The 18,243-nt window shown below is 41.3% G+C and overlaps 2 protein-coding genes across 2 annotated transcripts; one reads left to right on the plus strand and one right to left on the minus strand.

The window, feature by feature from the left end:
• Positions 1–181: 181 nt before the first annotated feature.
• LOC147906084 (sesquiterpene synthase Agr3-like) lies at positions 182–889 on the minus strand. Its single transcript, XM_087385649.1, has one exon. It carries the CDS (start codon positions 887–889, stop codon positions 182–184), a length of 708 nt encoding a protein of 235 aa, XP_087241775.1.
• A 6,745-nt stretch (positions 890–7,634) lies between these two features.
• Positions 7,635–9,481, plus strand: LOC147906085 (7-deoxyloganetin glucosyltransferase-like). The gene is made up of 2 exons (XM_087385744.1): positions 7,635–8,394; positions 8,493–9,481. Exons 1-2 carry the CDS (start codon positions 7,635–7,637, stop codon positions 9,479–9,481), a joined length of 1,749 nt encoding a protein of 582 aa, XP_087241870.1.
• Positions 9,482–18,243: the final 8,762 nt, after the last annotated feature.

Genomic DNA, 18,243 nt, shown 5'->3' on the forward strand with positions numbered 1-18,243 from the left:
AAAACAGTCGTTGAAGAGTACCAAAAAAAGAATGCGATTGTGAATGGAACCCGAAATCAAATGAACTGGTTGGTTGTGATTGATTGGATACAATGCTTGGGAGCACCGGCGTATGGTAGCAGCGCTGGAAGAAGATGAAAGGATGGAAATCAAGTAACTGACCCAGTGGATCTAGGATACGTTATTTACGTAAACCCACGCTTTCTTGAAGGCTAAGGAGTTCGCAGCCGGATAGACAGGATGCACTATAGCAGTCTGTGATCCAGGAGTGCCAGCGGAAATTGCCGACCATAACCTCCTTAAGCCCCAACACGAACCGACGCACCACTGAGTCCACAGCCTCTGTCTTCCAGATCGGCAGCGCCGCCTCAGTCTCGGAGAAGGCTTGGGTGGCACAGTTTACAAGCTCCACAGATCGTCGCAGGGCTTGAGCCAGTGTCATTCCTTCCGAGTCCATCAACACTTTGAGGAGGTTAAACTGGCTGCCCTCCAGGATCACCACCTTGTGAAATGAGAAGATGTCGTTAACAAAAGCTGCGTTTATCGCGTACTCCAGTATGAGCTTTTGGATCCCTGGATGAGAGCGCACCTCGTCCGGAAGGATAGCATCGCAGGCGACCTCCGTCAGGGGAGCGCTGTGAAACGCGCCCGAGTTTCGCAAGCGAATTTGCGTGTACGATTTCAAGTCTTTGACCGATAAGCGAGCACCAGAGTCGTTGAGGTCGTTCGCGACCAGAATGCTGGCTTCAACGAAGACATCGCAAGCGTCTGCCAAACAACGGTAGCTTTCCGAAGTGGAAAGGCGCCTAAGTTCCATTCTCAACTCCATCATTGCTCGCTCGATAGGAGCGGCATTGGGTGGCAGTTCCAAAGTCCTAAAGATGATCATCGCGTGCCTAAAGAACTCCCCACGTCTTTGAACTCGTCCGGAGAATTGTTTCCCGAAAATGTCCGGATCCGCCATAGTCGGCTGGATCTAGGTTGTGCTTATCGAAGCACAGGTCATCCAGGAGGAAGAAGAGGCCGCTATGAAGGCTCACTGCGGCGAGACGTTCGGCACTGATGCAAGATGGATTCACATGGCTGTGAAGCGAGATGCCAAAACGATTGAATGAATCCAACGAGTCGGGTTTCATGCCCCACTTCTGAGCAAGCTTGGCCAAGGCTCGCTGGGCCTCTTGTGCATGAATGCTTTCCCGCGGGGGGACGCGAAGGAGCTGCGCCATGTGCTCCTCGATGGAGCGCAAAAGCATATCGACAGAGTCGTTAGTTGTAATCGATCTGTGTACACGATCTTTATGAAGAGCTTGCATGATCCCGGAAAGTGAGCTTGGCCGATAACCACAACACTGTACACGGCGAAGGCTGGTTGGTGATAATATTGTAGGGGAGAAGCGAGGTGGAAGCATGGCAAACAAGGAAGCTTGCATAAAAATAGCCATAGCTAAGACTCACACTAATTGCTCTTCTTCGAGTGTACATATATACACATTCGCCCCATTGTTAATTGCTTATGTATGTAAGGTTTGCACGCAACTCAAGTCATCATGTGATCAAATTACAACCCCCTTGGAAAGCAACCCTCTATAGTTAGGCAATGACTAAAAAACTCATCAAGAGATTCATGTGCATAATCGAGGAAATTGGTGGCTACCCCATCTTGCACATCCTTTGTGCTCTAATTAGTCGTGCCAAAGCCATGTTCTATGATCTAGTTAGTTGTGCCAAAGCCATGTTTTGTGATCTAGTTAGTTGTGCCAAAGCCAAACTCTATGCTCTACTTAGTTGTGCCAAAGCCATGTGAGCATCATTGGATATTAGGGAAGAAAATCTTTAAAACCTACAGTAGCTCTGCAAGGGGAAGCTACTTTGATATTTTGTGGCAATATGGCTGAAATTTCTTGAGCAAAGCGGTCAAGAAACCACGTTGGTTTTTCTATCATTCTAGTTGACATCAAACTTAAAACTTGACCAAAGATCAATTTGAAGATATATTTACAGACGCATTACCAACACCAAACTTGTGAAAGGTTTAGAGAGAATCTATCTATACTAGATATGAGACCATATTAGATTTGAGATGAAAGTGTGTGAATAACTCATGAACATTACAATGCATAGATTATTGTATACATGCATTGGTGACACATGATTTTTGACTCTCTATGTGCATGTAAGTGGTCTTCATTTGTTAAAATTAGACTTTATAGTGGTGCTTCATGTTCAATACTTTTTGGCAATTATGCTAGGGAAGACATCTGTCCCAAGAAAAGTGATACATGATATGTCTGCTACTCCTATAAATTCTTAGGAAGAGCCAACTTTGTATGGATAAGATCCATGAGCAGCATTCCAAGAATGGGGTTATGTCAATCTAATTTGAAACCTTTTTTAAAGAGAGGTGTTTGAGTGAGGGAATGACAAGGTCATCACAATTGCAAATGAGCCTGAACATTGGGAAACTATCAAGGTGCCCTTGCCTTAATGATATTAAGAAGCAAGAAGAACCAAATACTCATACCATATATAGTTCATTTGCATGGTGAATGGCATCATGACTTACAAGGCCAAATTAATAAGTTTCCTTCTAGTTTAAACAAGCCAACCATGAACTAGCACTTGCAATTGCCATACATATTTTTATTCAATGGGATTCTTTGAAGAATTCACTAATTTGTAGCATTTTTGTAGGGACAAGATGATGATACAATTGGTGCAAAAGCTTTACAAGGTTAAACAAGTGCCAAGTAAAACATTAATCGATGGTAGATAACGCTGGAGAACACCAGATTCTTTAAACACCATAAGTTATTGGCTGGTACCTGACACAAATTTGTACGAAATTTGTCCACGAAAAAAAATTTTCCAAGTGTAAAGTGTCAATGAACTGCACACGGAAGAGGCCAGAGAGCCGCACCTAGTCGTAGGAGTAACAGATTTTACACCACTAGCCGTGGAGATTTCGATCCTAGCAGCCACACCATTTCTATTAGCCATCAAAATATAAGCTTTGGTATATCTATCAGGTATTGATGCATATCACACCAAAAATAATCTACCTCTCCATTAGGTAGTAGCAAAGAGTGTCAGATGTATATAAGAAGAAACTACAAGATGCATGAATATATATTGCAAGGTGTATTACAAAATTCCCTTGAAGGGGCAATGTAATCTGCATTACAAAAATATTCACTAGAGAGGACATGGATATACAAGATTAAACAAGAAACCAAAAAAAGGATATACAAACTCACACTGAATACAAAATAGAGAGACTAGATGCAATCTGAGAACTAGCTATGTAGAGGAGAACCCTCATCAATCTTCTCAATTTGTGTCACCTTTGGAGAAAGCTACCTCATCTTCACCTTTGCCTCTACCTCCACCTACAATGGATCCTAGCACCTTGCCTTCTATAAGCTACTAGGAAGAGTATGTTGCATGCTGGTTGCATGTTATGAAATTAAGAGCAACTAGAGAGTTACCTATGTCACTAAGGACCACCAACTAAGTTGTACCCATCGTACTCAAACTTATCAAAAAGAGCTTAAGGCATATTCTTTGAATCATATTTATACTCATCCTTGGTTTGAATCTGACCAACCACACAAGTTTTTAATAAATACATGGATTGACAAGATAATAAGCAAGAAAGACACATACAAAATAGGATGTGGATTGCTGTTAGTGCTCGCAAAGTGAGAAGGTCTAACCTTACAGATGTCATGCTAGTGACTCCACTTCTCAAGTTCCCTCCTTTATTTCTCTTTGTCTAGCACCAATCCTTGCATTACACAGGTGACATCATGCTAGTCCTAATCCCACTGTACCTCAAATCTTTGATTTGTGGTGGGTCATCACTTGCACTAAAAAAAGATTGGAATAGACAGTCCAAAGCATCATATATGCATAAAAACTAGCAAAGAAACCCCAAAAGAGTAATTTCCTTGGTATTCTATCAATAGATATACAAACTACCACACAAAGAACATTCTCTAATGAGAGAAGGAGATGGTATTTGAGTAATACCAACACAAAAACCCACATGGACTCTTGAGTGGATAATAACAAGAAGGTCTTATATTCAATCCCTTGTTTTTAGCTCTAATTGAAATGTTGAGACGCACCAAAATATTTTACCAATCAGTCTACAAGCTCTTATAGCCTTTGGCAATCCATGGCTTCTAATCACTCATAAGTAGTCAACCCCTCAACTTTTGGCCTTCCACAACTTCTCTACAACCTTTTTCTCTATCTTTACTCTCCTCTCTTCCTTCTCCGCCCGCCATCCCAGAACGTTTTGCTATGTCTCTACTCTACAAGAAAAGATCTTCGCTTAAGAGGCAGGCACTAGCGGAGCTTGCCAGGCTTGAGGCAGGTCAACCACCAAGGGGCCCGCCCCACACCGCTCACAAGCGTGAGTGGAAGAAGGCAATGAAGTCAACGAGGGAAGACCCTAGTCTGCAGCACGTGGAGGCACGGAGGATCCAGATGGAGGAATATGGAAGCGCGCATTTTGGAGCAGGGGGTGTTGAATCATGGGAGGCCCAATTTGTATGTATCGATCTCAAATTATATTGCTTATGTAGTTTATTAAGAGGTTGTTTCTTTGTACTAATCCCTCCGTAAAGTGTGTCGCGGTCATGCAGAATTTTGTAACAAACAATGTTGTATATGTTCGACATGTATATGCTTTTGTTGCTCGATCATTTCATTTGAGCGATTCTGTATCACCCTTTTCGTAAGGGAAATTTTATTATAAAAGAACTTTGTTTTGTAATTACCAAAAGAAAAAAAGGATTAGTGGGGCTAAATAGGGCCATAGCAAGCCCTGTTTAGCCCCACTAATCCTTTTTTTAAGTTCTATTAATCGTCGCTATATAGCGACGTTTACCAGTGTCGCTATATCGCGACGATTAACAGTGTCGCTATATAGGGACATTCATCATCGTTGCTATATATCGACGCATTATAGCGACGGTTCTTTTCTGACGCTTTTAGCGACCTTTGTGCCCGTGAAAAAAAAAAATCTATGTAAAAAGCATCAGTATTTTCGTCCGAAAAGGGCCTATGCCTTGTAGTGACATAAGGAGAGTCAATTATACTTACCATGAATTTAGTGAGATAGATATACAACTTCATGTTATAAGTTCAATGTTGTTAATTTATACTTTAGTTTTGTTTCTTATGTTTTAGACTTCAGTTCTTAACTTGTAAAAATGCAAAATTTTTGGGTAATTGTAAATGTTGCCCAAAGCATTGCAATATGTTGCATATCTCCTCTAGGTCAAGAGAAGTACTTTGTTTGTGTCTAGAGCATGAATAAGCCAAGGCATTTGCTGTGACAAATAATGAAATATTTAGTAATTCCAAAATGTAACAAAGTTAAATGACAAATATAAGGTATGATGCATATAATAGTTTAATTTCTTATCTTTTAGAGTATGGAACTAAAATTTGAATTGCCACACTTATCTTATGATCATGATTTCAAGCAAGAGAGAGGGAGGGAGAGGGGGGGGTCGGGGGCAGGGGGGAGAGAGAGAGAGAGAGAGAGAGAGAGAGAAATGTGCATTGTTGAACATGATTATAGTTTAAGAAAGAGAGAAATGAGAAGAGGGATCAATGGGTAGGAAACAAACTACATGGAAAATGTAAGGATGGGGTAAAATGTATTAGCTTTAGAAAGAAACCAGATTTAGTGGTTACATTGGGGAGAATGACTTGTAGCAAGGGGATGCCCCCACGTTATAGCCATATTTGCATTGACTAATTGCCCTTCCAAAGCAGAGCATCTTGGAACCATGCAAAGTATAAGTGCAAACCCTTCGATCAGGTGTGACACTCTTGAGCTTCCATTTTCACAAAAATCGAAATCGAGGGCATCAGGCATGGATCCTTTCCTAATGCTAAAATACATGAATTCCAACTTGAAAAAGGCAATTGACGTGATGTCATAAAGATGCTTGCCATATATCTTAATTTTCCTAATATGAAAATTACTATACACTTGGAAAATTCACAACCTCCTAAATGCATATATATAAAACTATATATGCTTGGACTATGCACAACCTCCTAGATAATGCACTCATGCGGCCATCCATGTGGTAGGATGGACACAAGTGAGATGCTTACCACCTCAATTATGGGCCATATGCTTTCATTTTTTACATTATAATATCATGGCATATCATTATATATTAAAATTAAGTAGGGCTCCATATGTCATTTTTTATATTCCCACTATTCATTCTATGCATGCCATATTTGCATGCATGCACATGGATGTATGTGTGCCTACTGTTGCAGCAGCTGCATGTGCATGTGTTGTGGACATGCATGTACATGCGGGTATGCGTATGTGTGGAACGGTGGGTGTGTGTATGTGTGGGAGGATACTCACACATGTGCATCATGAGATATCATGAGCACTTTTATTTGGTAAGTTTGGATTAGTATCTTCGAAGAGATCAATTTCTAATTGTATGTTTTGCATTTCAAAATCATTCTTTTTGCCAAACAAATGTGTGGGACCACCATATACATTAACCCCATAAATGTCATCATAATGCCAACAAACTTTGTGAGATAATAAAACATTAGACCTTCTAGATGCCATGTTAGGAATATTAATTGACAATGTGTATTCTAATTTGTACTCCCTTCATGAATACTATATCATGAGAGTTTACATTTGGAGTTTCTATTTATTATATCTATAAATAGTATCTTAAATCTTGAAATGCCTATATATACTTAGTTGTGTATATGTATGATTTTTGCATGCAAGCTAACACATGGTTCTATTCTAAGAGGGCATTCCCACCTAGAGGATTTTAAAATCCTATTTTTGTGGGGAGGCAAAGAATAGTGTATTTCCAAAACATTTGCATTCTCCATGGACTATAGAGGAGCTCCCTCTCTTTAAGGTTAACACCAGGGATTTTGGTGAGGTTAGCCCTATGAAAACAAGGAGAGAGAGAAACTTTGGGAGATTAGAGCCAATCCTTTGCAAAGGATTTCGGGATGTTTCACTGTAATGATCCCCAATTTTGGGACATTAAATTTAGCATTGCTACATAAATGTTCCCATGCTTAGCTCATAGAATGTTCTCTAAGAAATTGTGAAAAAACTATTATAAAATTTTAAATGTAGTACATTTAAAAATTTATAATAGTTTTTTCAAATCTCGGACAATGGAATCTGTTTGTACACTCAATTATTATTTGTATGACCTTTCAATGCAAGGCACGTGGTTCCATTCTAAGAAGTTGTGCACAATGTTTTCTTGTCTAATCTTGTTTGTCATATCTCATAGCATATACCTTTTGTGTACCAAAATCATGGGAATAGTGATTGTAATTTCTCCACTAATTTCAAGCCAAATTAAGCTAATATACCTTAGACGTTTTCTTATACAATATTTTATCATATGCGAATGGTAACTGTTCTTCTCAATTAATGCTTATGGAAGAATGATATAGCCCCACTCGCCTAACCTATGAGAAATACTCATACAATATTTTTAAGCCATAGATAAACATAAGCTAATTAAACCTCTAGGTGAAATTGGTAAGAGAGGTGAAATATGGTCAATGCCACCCAAAAGTTGAGGATAGATTAAAATAAAATGTGGTCTCGTTGGCTCCGCCCAAGCCCATGGACGGCCTCGGTTGCTTTTAATTTCCAAGCCGGTGAATGGGACAACCACTTACGAATTTCTAATTTTCTTGTCCTCGCATTTGTGACTGAGAAAAGCAATGGACACCCAATTTCAATTGGTTGGGGTGACGTCCAAGAACTAATTGTGAATTTGCAGTTGCCCTGTGTTTGCAGTTGCCCTGTGCTTGCAGATTGCGAGCGTGCAAGCTTGTTGGCTATGGATATGGCGATGCAGATGACATCCACTCCCCACGCAGTTTTGTTTCCCTTACCTGCCACCGGCCACATCAACCCCATGCTCCAGCTTGCCAAGCTTCTCGTAGAATCCTATGGCTTCTCCGTCACCTTCGTCTACACTGAACACGACTTCCATCGCCTCCAGCTCCCCTCCTCCTCCATCGCCCACCCCTCTATCTCCTTTGAGACTATTTCCGATGGATTTCCCCTCGATGTCGGCCGGGAACGTTCCTACGTTTGGCAGCACATTGACGTCTTCCAAGAGAACCTGCATCGCAACTTCGATAGCCTCATAGCACGGGCCAATTCTCGAGGATCTGGTGTGACTTGCATCATCGTGGATTATTTCCTTCCATGGAGCCAAGATGTGGCCGACAAATACGACATTCCGAGGGTGCTCTTCTGGCCGCAGTCTCTATCTGTACTCGTAATATACATGCATACGCCGTTGCTGGTGGTTGAAGGTCTCATGGATGCATCGATTGGGGCCGGTGAGTTAACTGAACGTTGCGGTCGATCCTCCCTTTTCTTTGAGACCAATGTAGGCGTGCATTCCTTTTGTGAGTACTGAATTGCATTCAATCTGCAGTGAAACGTGGTTTCGAGAGACGGAGCGCAGATCTTATGAGCACTTCCGTTCCTGGATTGCCAGCCCTTCGTGGTGTTGATCTTCCATACTTCGGACATCTTGCGGGCTTCGAATGGATATCACGCTGGCTATACGAATCGATAGAACAGAACAATAAGAGTCTTCCAAAAGCTGCATACATCCTCTGCAATACGTTCTACGCCCTTGAAAACGAGGTCGCTGAAAAACTACAGCTCCCCATATCCCCAGTAGGGCCATTGCTACCTTCTGCATTCATGGACGGAGGCAAGGATGATGATACCCGATCCGGACCCAGTTTTTGGCGAGAGGATGACTGCATCCCCTGGTTGGATACGCACGCCCCAAACACTGTTCTGTATGTGTCGGTAGGCTCAGAAGTGAATACTTCGGAAACGCAACAGCATGAAATGGCCCTAGGGCTCAAGGCAAGCCAGCAGCCCTTTTTGTGGGTAGTGAGAGGCTACAAGGATGCTGAAAGCTTGGCGAAAATCTTGCCGGAAGGCTATCTGGAGGAGGTAAAGGATCAAGGACGCATAGTGCCATGGGCACCTCAAGTGTTGGTGCTGTCTCATCCGGCCGTTGGTGGGTTTTTAACACATGGAGGCTGGAACTCAACGCTGGAGGGGATCAGTATGGGAGTGCCATTGATTATGTGGCCGTGGTATTTGGATCAGTGGACGGACTGCAGGATGGTAACGGAGAGATGGAAAGTCGGCCTGGAGCTGGTGACTCCGAAGGATATCGATTTTCGGGCGGAACATGAACCTGAGCTGGGAAGGTTGGAAGTAGAGAGCGGTGTGAGGAGGTTGATGCAAGAAGACGAGGGCAAGGAGATGCGAAGCAGAATGGGCAGATTGAGTGAAGAGGCGAAGAAGGCTGTCATGAAAGGAGGGTCATCTTGCAGGTCTTTGCAGAAGTGGATAGACGACATGGTTGGGACATCAGAAGATAAACATTCAAAGTCTTAATGCAATTGAATTTGTCCTTCCTTGCTTTCAATATGCTTAGGACTCCCTCCTAAGACATTTGCTCTTCCTCTAGCCCTCTTTCCCTCTCTCGTACGACATTTGCTCTTCCTTGAGCCCTCTTTCAGCTCAACTAGCTCGTGCCCAAGTGCCATTGATGGCATAAAAAAGCATACTTAGTTTGCATAGAGCTTCCTTTCTGATCCCTCTCTTTTGCTCTTTCTTATTGTGTCGTGAAGGTGATGATACTCGGGTGATACTCTAGCTAGCCTCACACAAATGCAACTTATTATATTGTTGTTGAGGCAACCATGTGTAGTTGTTCTTTGATGTCTCTTGGCTATTGAGTAAAATCAAACCACATCTCACGTAATAAAAGGAGTACATCTCTTTTCTCTATCAAGGAGAGGTTTGGGAGGACGATTGTCACACACCTTTCTTTCACAATCACGATCAAAATTGTAGCAAGATAATAATCACGAATAAACAAGAAGAGAGATTCCAGTATGAATCAAACTGATGAGTCTTTACAATAATTTTGGATAAGAATCACTTCGTGAAGGAGCTCGATACCACCCGTCCACCCCCGAGCTATCTCATTCTCACTCTCACTCTCACTCTCACTCGCATGAAGATGTTCAAATCAGATGATCAAATGATCAAATCTCAATCACACTCTCACTCTCAAAATATATTGATCTTATCTTCTTCTTTGCGTTGCCTCGATTCGCATGTGCTATTGTCACTTTCGCAGTGCCTCAATATGCGTGCCTTCTCTTCGCTCGTGCGACCTCGAGATGCATGCCTTCTCTTCTCTTTCGTACAACCTTGATATGCGTGCGTTGGATTGTGTGTTCTCCTTCTCACGATCTCCTCTTCTTTTATAGCCTTTCACGACTCCAAAAAAAAAAGGCCAAAAGTTCCCAAAATCGGCCAAAAATAGCTTTTCTCGAAAAGCATGCGTGTGCTTTTCACCATCTTTTAGCGTGCGCTTTTGATAGCAAACGCATACGGAATCTCGACGGCATGAAAACGGCCCTATTCGGAACATCACCACGCCTGCCTCGTAGATCCAATGGACAAGCTCAATAGCTCATCTCGAAGATCGGACCCTCTTCTTTCCCTTTGCTTTTGACCTTCCAAGGCCAACTCTTCCATCTCAACCTCCGTCTAATGCCTGCAAATCTTGACACGGAAATCTAGATGCACTTTTAGCTCAAAACCACTTTGTTAGCAACTTCTAACCTCCATACAGGCATGCAAATGAGTGAATCACAAATTTTTCTCTGGGACTAAGTTTTTCTACTCAACAAGATCTAAAACTCTCTCATACAGAGTTTCTTCAAATTATTTCTCTAACCAACTCAAAATCAAGCCGCAAAATCCAGCCGACACCATAATGGACAAAAACCAAAATTTTTCAACCAACACCAAACTTTCCCAAAACCTTTAAAACATCAAAGCCATCCTTTCTGAACACTATCTGTGATATATATTCCAAAATATTTCATATATAAAATTGGAGCGTCACAACGATTGAAAGAACTTACATTAGGAAAAAAGGAAGGTTATTTTTGGGCCCTAAGTGAAATTCACGATTTTTTCATTTTTTGTTGGTTCGAAAATCTAGAAATAATAAAATACTCAACAAAATATACACAAGTATTGTAAACATGTCAAAGGATAGAAGAATAAAGACACTCTTCTATATTCAACACGTAATATTCTAGGAGCTTTTGCATAATGCTCCTATATGTCACTTCTTTCTCTCAATCATTTTGTAGACACCTCTGTGATACGTTGAGCTCCTTTGTCGGGACACTATAACTAATCTCTCCATAGCCTTATTTTTGTAGGCTTATGGTGTGATGGAAACATTTATCGAAAATGTCTGCTCAAGAAGTCTACTCCTCTATTTTCAAATCTAGCAACATTGCTAAAGTTTGTGGGTGATGGAAATAAAGGTATTCATGGATACATCACAACTCGGTCTGAAGTTGCACCAAAGTTTAAGCATCTCTATGAGCAAGAGGCAAAAATAAAAATGTAGCAGAAAGCCGAAACATCTAGATTGAAAGAAGAACTACACAATCAAATTGAAGACCATACAAGATTGTAGAGAGCCTTAGAGGCCAAAAGATTACATCTAGCCATTGCTAAGAGCCTCGTCTGAGCAAGAGGAAATTTGTACAACTCAGTTTTCTGATAGTATAGCTCGTTCCATTAAAAAATTTTAGGGAGCCAAATGAGGATACGATGAGGCTGAAGACCCTATCAAGACTCAAATTATGCCCCCCCCACCAACAAGTGGAGAATACTCTCATCTGAAAATATTGAGGCCTTCGTCAACATCTAGGGGGAATCCATACAGCATAGCCATAAAGAGGCCCTCTGTGAGCATGTCATCTAAGGTGGTGACATGCAGCTGTGGGGGGAATCCATACAGCATAGCCATAAAGAGGCCCTCTGTGAGCATGTCATCTAAGGTGGTGACTATGGAAACGAAGGGTCTCCACTAGTGCTAGCATTTCTATTGGATAGGTGAGTGCAACACAATCACCTGATATGAGAAGGTAGATAAAATTGGGATCATAGACCATCGAGGGGCATGGTAGTACGCATGGTGAAGATGAGTGGGTGAGCAGTAGATGAGTAGGGGAGCAGATGAGTGACGAGAGTTGGAGGAGGGAGTGTGGAGCAATGTAGAGCAAGGGGGAAAACAGCTAGAGGAGGGGTGTGGAGAAAAGTAGCAGAGCATGTGGCCGATGAGAGCAACATAGTAAAATGCCAAATGTCATGGATCTTACATATTATAAAGTTTGATCCACCATGGTGGTTGGAGCCTGGGGTTCCATCCATATTAACTGCAAGGCACCTCGGTGGAAACTTTGGCGCCATCCCAGATGGGTTGGTAATCATGAACCAGATGCCATGTGGTAGGTGCCACTTTGGTGGCTGCTAATTAACTGCCAACCCGATGGAATCTTAGCCACGACAAATGTGGCTGATGAGAGTCACCACCTCCAGGCAGTAATTCCCACACAGGAGTAAATCCTCGAGGGGTTCACCTAAAAAAAGTTAGTGTACCACATGCATTCAAAAGGAGGGGTATTTTAATTGAACTTTTTGAAAAAAATTAACAAAATTAAACTAACAAGAGGGGTTTTATAATTCAATTTTTGAAAAAATTCACTTAGTTCACGAGTAAAGAGGAGTTTTTTAATTATGGAAGAAATCTTAGTTGAGGGGTTTTTTTAATACCCTTTGAACGTGCGTGATACATAGGATTTCTTAGTGTTGCACCCCCAAAGGGTAAATCATGAAGCTCAAATCACTGATTACCATGCACCCTAGCTCTCTAGTGAGCATGTTGTGTGAAGATTTTTGAAAACCCCAAACTCAACTTGTACATGTGTACATGAGTGATGTTGCGTATTGTGGTAAAGACATGGGAGCACTCATTGAATGGATGTGTGGTTATATGTGCCGATCAAGCTTTAGGCTTTGCTGGAAGGTTATGTGAAAGGGTGTGCTTTGAGACTAAGGTTGGAATATGTGCTTAAGTGCCTTGGTGTATGAAATTGTGAGAATCCTTAGAGAGTGGTAAAAGGAAAAGGTGACATGGCACTTATAAAAAAGGCATGCAAAGGTGGCTATGTGAGGAGGAGAAGAGGAGCTTCTGGAGGGCGAGGTGGCAATGGAGGATCTCGCTACTTGGCGGCCTCTCTCTCTGCCTAGAGGAAGGAAGGAAGGAAGGAGGAGTTTGGGAGGGGGAGTCGTTGCCTCATGGGAGCCTAGGGATCTAGTATTTGTTGTGCTGAAGGAGAGGATCTCTATGATGGAGTGTGGGAGGACCATAGACGAGGAGAGTTCTGTGAGCAAGAGAGGCTACATGGTGACTGTGATCACATGACGGGTTACGGGTGCTCTTGATTGACATCTTGGGAAACTTGGCCGCAGAATCTCCATAGCAGAGGCTTGGAGGAGATAGGCGATGCGAGTTCATGAGTCCATGACATCCGTGAGCAAGAGAGTAGTCACAATGCTTGTGATCATCACGTGAAAGAGAAGCGATGGAATGTAGTAGTAGAGTGGTTATCACGTTAGTTCCGTGAGCAAGGGTTGCACACGGGTGCTGGGAGTCATTGCGCACAAGCAGAGACGATCGACATGAGCTGCTAGTAGGTCATATTTCACCATCTGGGCATGGGTTGTAGCTTTTGGAGAGAGCTATGGAGTGCTAAGGCTTGGGCGACATAGAAGGTGAGCTTGTAGCGACAGGCTAGGAGCTTCACTAGAGGGCATGACTATTGCTGAAAGAGGAGGTATGAAACTGATCATGGGGGCTGTAGGTTAGTAGAAAAGGAGCTCGATGTGCTATGAGATAGAGAGAGAGACCTCTTGAGGGGCAATGAGAGACGAGAGGACTCGGGCTAGACATGAAAGATAGCACAGAGGAAGGGATACCGGTGACCTTGGAGTGGAGATCAGTTGTTCTACGAGCTGGGTGACAGATGTGGCTACCATGTGGCTGGAGGCTTTTGGATTGAAGGGGTGGTTGGTGGAGAGGTTCATTTGAAGATGCTGTTGGTGGCACAACTTGTTGAGATGGCATGGAGCAGTGGGCTATTGCTCGTTGAAGGCCCACTTTGGAGCTTTGTATCTGTACTCATAATATACATGCATACGCCATTACTGGTGGTTGAAGGTCTCATGGATGCATTGATTGGGGCCCGTGAGTTAACTGAACGTTGCGGTCGATCCTCCCTTTTCTTTGAGATTAATGTACTGAATTGCATTCCTGCAGTGAAACGTGGTTTCGAGAGACAGAGCACAGATCTTATGAGCTCTTCTATTCCTGGATTGCCAGCCCTTCGTGGTGTTGATCTTCCATACTTTCGAAATCTTGCGGGCTTTGAATGGATATCACGCTGGCTATACGAATCGATAGAACAGAATAATAAGAGTCTTCCAAATGCTACATACAATACACTATTCAAAATTTTTGGACTTGTGTAAAGTCCAATTTGAGAAATGGACTAAAAAACAGTCCAAAAATTTTGAATATACTAGTAATGTTGTTTTTTGAACTAGATTTGGCAACTCAAAACAAAAGATTTGATGATTAAGTACTAAGAACATCAATGCATAACCAAATCTCTTACAAAGGTGGTCTACATAAACATCTTCATAACTTCACAAAAATCTCTTACAAAGGTGGTCTACATAAACATCTTCATAACTTCTTGTGAATTGAGCTACTATCACCTAAGAACATCAATAGATGACCAATTCTCTTAGAAAGGTCATGTAAATAAATACCTTAATGTATAAGTGGTGTGCACACACCTTTATGACCATTTCTTTTAGAAAGGTGGGGTACATAAACCCCTTAGAAAGGTAGTGTAGATAAATCCTTTTATGTATAACTGGTGTACATATACACCTCACTTGGTATTAAAAAACACCCTTAACTATAAAAATACATTTGACATAAAGTTTAAGATACACCATTAAGAATAAAATGGACCTCATAAACAATCTTTATACACAATAATGAGAGTAAAGAAATAAAAAAAGTAGTAAACTTTTTATTAGATATTCGCTTCACATAGAAGTTCAAAACTTGTGATTACAAAGCTGTTAGCCATCATGTTACTTAGTACCAATGTCCTCAATGCTAGGCCCTTGACTACTAAGGTCCTAACTAATAGGCTGCTCTGAGACTGGAGTCTCAGTAGCAAGGTCCTCAGTAGTTTGCTCTTCACTTCCAAGCACCTGACTAGTAGGCTGCTCTAGAGTCTCATGACCAAGTTCTTGGTGAGTAGGGACCTAGCTACTTGGTTCCCGACTAGTAGGCTGCTCTAGAGTCTGTAAGGTCATGGTTGAAGAACCATCTATGCCTCCTGGTAACTCCTCCTAGTCATGCTTTGCCTCGTCCATACCTTCTTTGAGTAAGGCTTCCTTGCTTGATCCACTTGCATGTCCTTCACCCAAGATCAAGGGTGCCTTCCTCACTTTTAATTTCAAGGGAAGTGCTTCCACCTCTTTAGCCTTACCTTTTCCTGTGATGTGCTATACTACTACTTCTTGCTACCGCGAGCCTTCTCGTATGATGAGTGGAACCTCCTTGACTCTAGTTGACAATTGATCACTCTTATTCTTTGTGTGGATTTCTTCTTGGTGTAAGTCATCGAATGCAGAGCTTTCATCCTCATCGTCACCTGAGCTAGAATCATCACCCTCAGAGTCACTACCCTCGTCTTCGACATTTTCCTCACTACCCTCTTCTTTGACATTTTCCTCTTCAAAGAAGGTATTGCAACTGTAATATGTGTCAAGGAACTCAATTTGATGGGGGGTATCAATGACATTTACATTTCTACCTTGGCATAGCAATTTCTCAGCAGCAAAACCCATTCGATACAATGCTACTTCCCACCCATCATTCAATAAATTCTTTGTCATCTCTAGTATCACATCAGGATCCATCGGCTTTCTGTAATCCACCATTGCTGCATCAAGCTTAACCTTATTGCAGTCCTCAAAGTAATGAAGCTCGAGAGTCCTTAAAGGAATTTTGATTAGATTGCCACCACCCCTAGATAAGAAGCACATCAAGAAAGGCTGCAAGACTTGAATGGCAGTGCCTTCCAAGACAGTTGTATGATTGCATAGGACTATACCATGGTATACTTTTGAAAGTAAATACCCAAATGCAGATGTCAAACTCGCATACAAGGCATTCCTTTGTGATTCTATCATGAACAGGGCCAACGCTGATCTTTTCTTATCTGCCATAGGACCTTCTACGATAAACCACACAAGTTCAACTATCCGTGGCACTGCAAGGTCTTGCAATTCATCTATGAAAAATACGCATGCTTCTTACAAGCATGACCGCTCATTGTTATGAAATGCTCTATATCAATGCCAGTGATGTGTCCAAATTTTGTATCATTCTCTGATAGCAAGATATCATAGGAGAAGCTGAATGGAGAACCATCATGTAAACCACCAATTTCTCTACCTTGGGCAGTGGACTGCAAGGCCTTTTTCTTGATGTCCATATATTCTGTCTCAATAACCTTTGGTATTTTAGCTCTTAGATCCTTTGTTTGTGTGGCATGTGCATCCATTGAAGCCTGAACCACTTTCTAGCCCATGTCTTATCAAGGAGTTGACCTAGGCTAAGTGCTTTCTTCTTATCCACATCAATTGACTTGCCAGCTAACTCATCATTAGATTTCAATAAAAACAATAGTGCTGAGAGAGCAACCTCACTTTGAATCATTCGGGTGACCACTTCATTCAAGTTGCTATGCTTGCTCTTCTTTCCAAAGAAGCAGTCACCACTTAGGATCTTCTTGCATACTTCTTTTGTTATTGCATCTGGAACAAACCTTAATAACACCTATTTCATTAATTTTGGACTTTTTTTGTTGTTTTTGGATGAAGCCCAAAAATCCTTCCCAAATGAAAAGTTTACTTTGTGAAAATATTCTTCCCAAATCAAAATTTTACTTTCTGAAAATATTCTTCCCAAATCAAAAGTTCACTTTGTGGCACTATCATATTCACATAAAAATCTTGTTTTTTCAATCTATACTTTTGCACCAACATGCAAGAATTTGAAATAATCCTATTTTAGAAATTCTAGCTATACCTAAGTTATTTGTTAATTTAATTATTTTTAATCTTTTTCCTTGACGTGATAAATTTATAAATCCATGAAAGGAGACTTAAATATTTCATGTAAATAACATTGTCACTCGCAATATGCATAAAATTTTTGAAACTTTTAATAAATAGAAAAAAGACATGATGCCATCAGACCCAAGTTTTATATTGAACCAAAGAGTTATAATAGCAATTATAGCTATCATTATATGTTTACATTGAGAGATGTTGCTCTCAGCTGGAGTCTTTGTATAAAATGATATAGATAGAACATATGTTTACAATTTAAATTGTTGCTCTTAAAGAGCCTCAATTCGTGCCATCTGCATAATTTGAACTCCCCATTGTCTTATTGCTCAATGTCATGACAGTCCCTTGCTAGGTGCCATCTGCATTAACTCCCACTTGTCTTGCCAAGCCTTGCCCCTTGGTTGCATTGACTCCCCATTGTCTTATTGCTCAATGTGACAGTCCCTTGCCAGGTGCCATCTGCATTAACTCCCTATTGTCTTGCCAAGCCTTGACCCTTGGGTGACATCCAGTGCATATTTTGACTCTCATTTGACATAGGAAGTGATGACTCTAATTATAATTGTCAATTGGCTTCTTGCCTAGTACCCAGATAAAATCCTTCAATGGACTTCAATACAAAGCTTTAATCATGGACATTCTTCATTTGCACTATCTCCTTCTACTTCCTCCATGGCGAGCATCCTTAAAAATTTGTGTATATGCAAAATACTTTGCTGTGGTATTTTTACTTTTCCTTCTACCTCATATCCCATGCGCTTCTTTGATTTCTTTGCCCTTGAATGCCAAGACACTATGATTATCTCCGTCGAAAGTTGTGAGACCGCTTCATCATTTGGGACCTACTCCTTCATTATACAATTAGTATACAATGTGTTGTTATCCATATTCTCCTTCTTGCCCTTTGGCTCATACCATACCGATGTAAATGTTGTAGCTCTCCCTTGGTCATCTCTTTGCACATCAACTACTTTTGCAACCCAAAACTTCACATTCTCATATTCATCATCCAATGGCCGAACCACAACAAAACAATTGACCTCTATATCTACATG

This window comes from Dipteris shenzhenensis, chromosome 1, assembly GCF_047967505.1.
Source record: "Dipteris shenzhenensis isolate YYH24624 ecotype China chromosome 1, Dip_SZ_1.0, whole genome shotgun sequence".
Lineage (NCBI taxonomy): Eukaryota > Viridiplantae > Streptophyta > Polypodiopsida > Gleicheniales > Dipteridaceae > Dipteris > Dipteris shenzhenensis.

Excerpts from the sequence above, each read along its gene's own strand:
- LOC147906085 (XM_087385744.1), top strand. The coding sequence starts at position 7,635 with ATGTGGTCTCGTTGGCTCCGCCCAAGCCCATGGACGGCCTCGGTTGCT. Across the intron at positions 8,395-8,492 it reads GGATGCATCGATTGGGGCCG|TGAAACGTGGTTTCGAGAGA; the intron begins GTGAGTTAACTG and ends TTCAATCTGCAG.
- LOC147906084 (XM_087385649.1), bottom strand. The coding sequence starts at position 889 with ATGATCATCTTTAGGACTTTGGAACTGCCACCCAATGCCGCTCCTATC.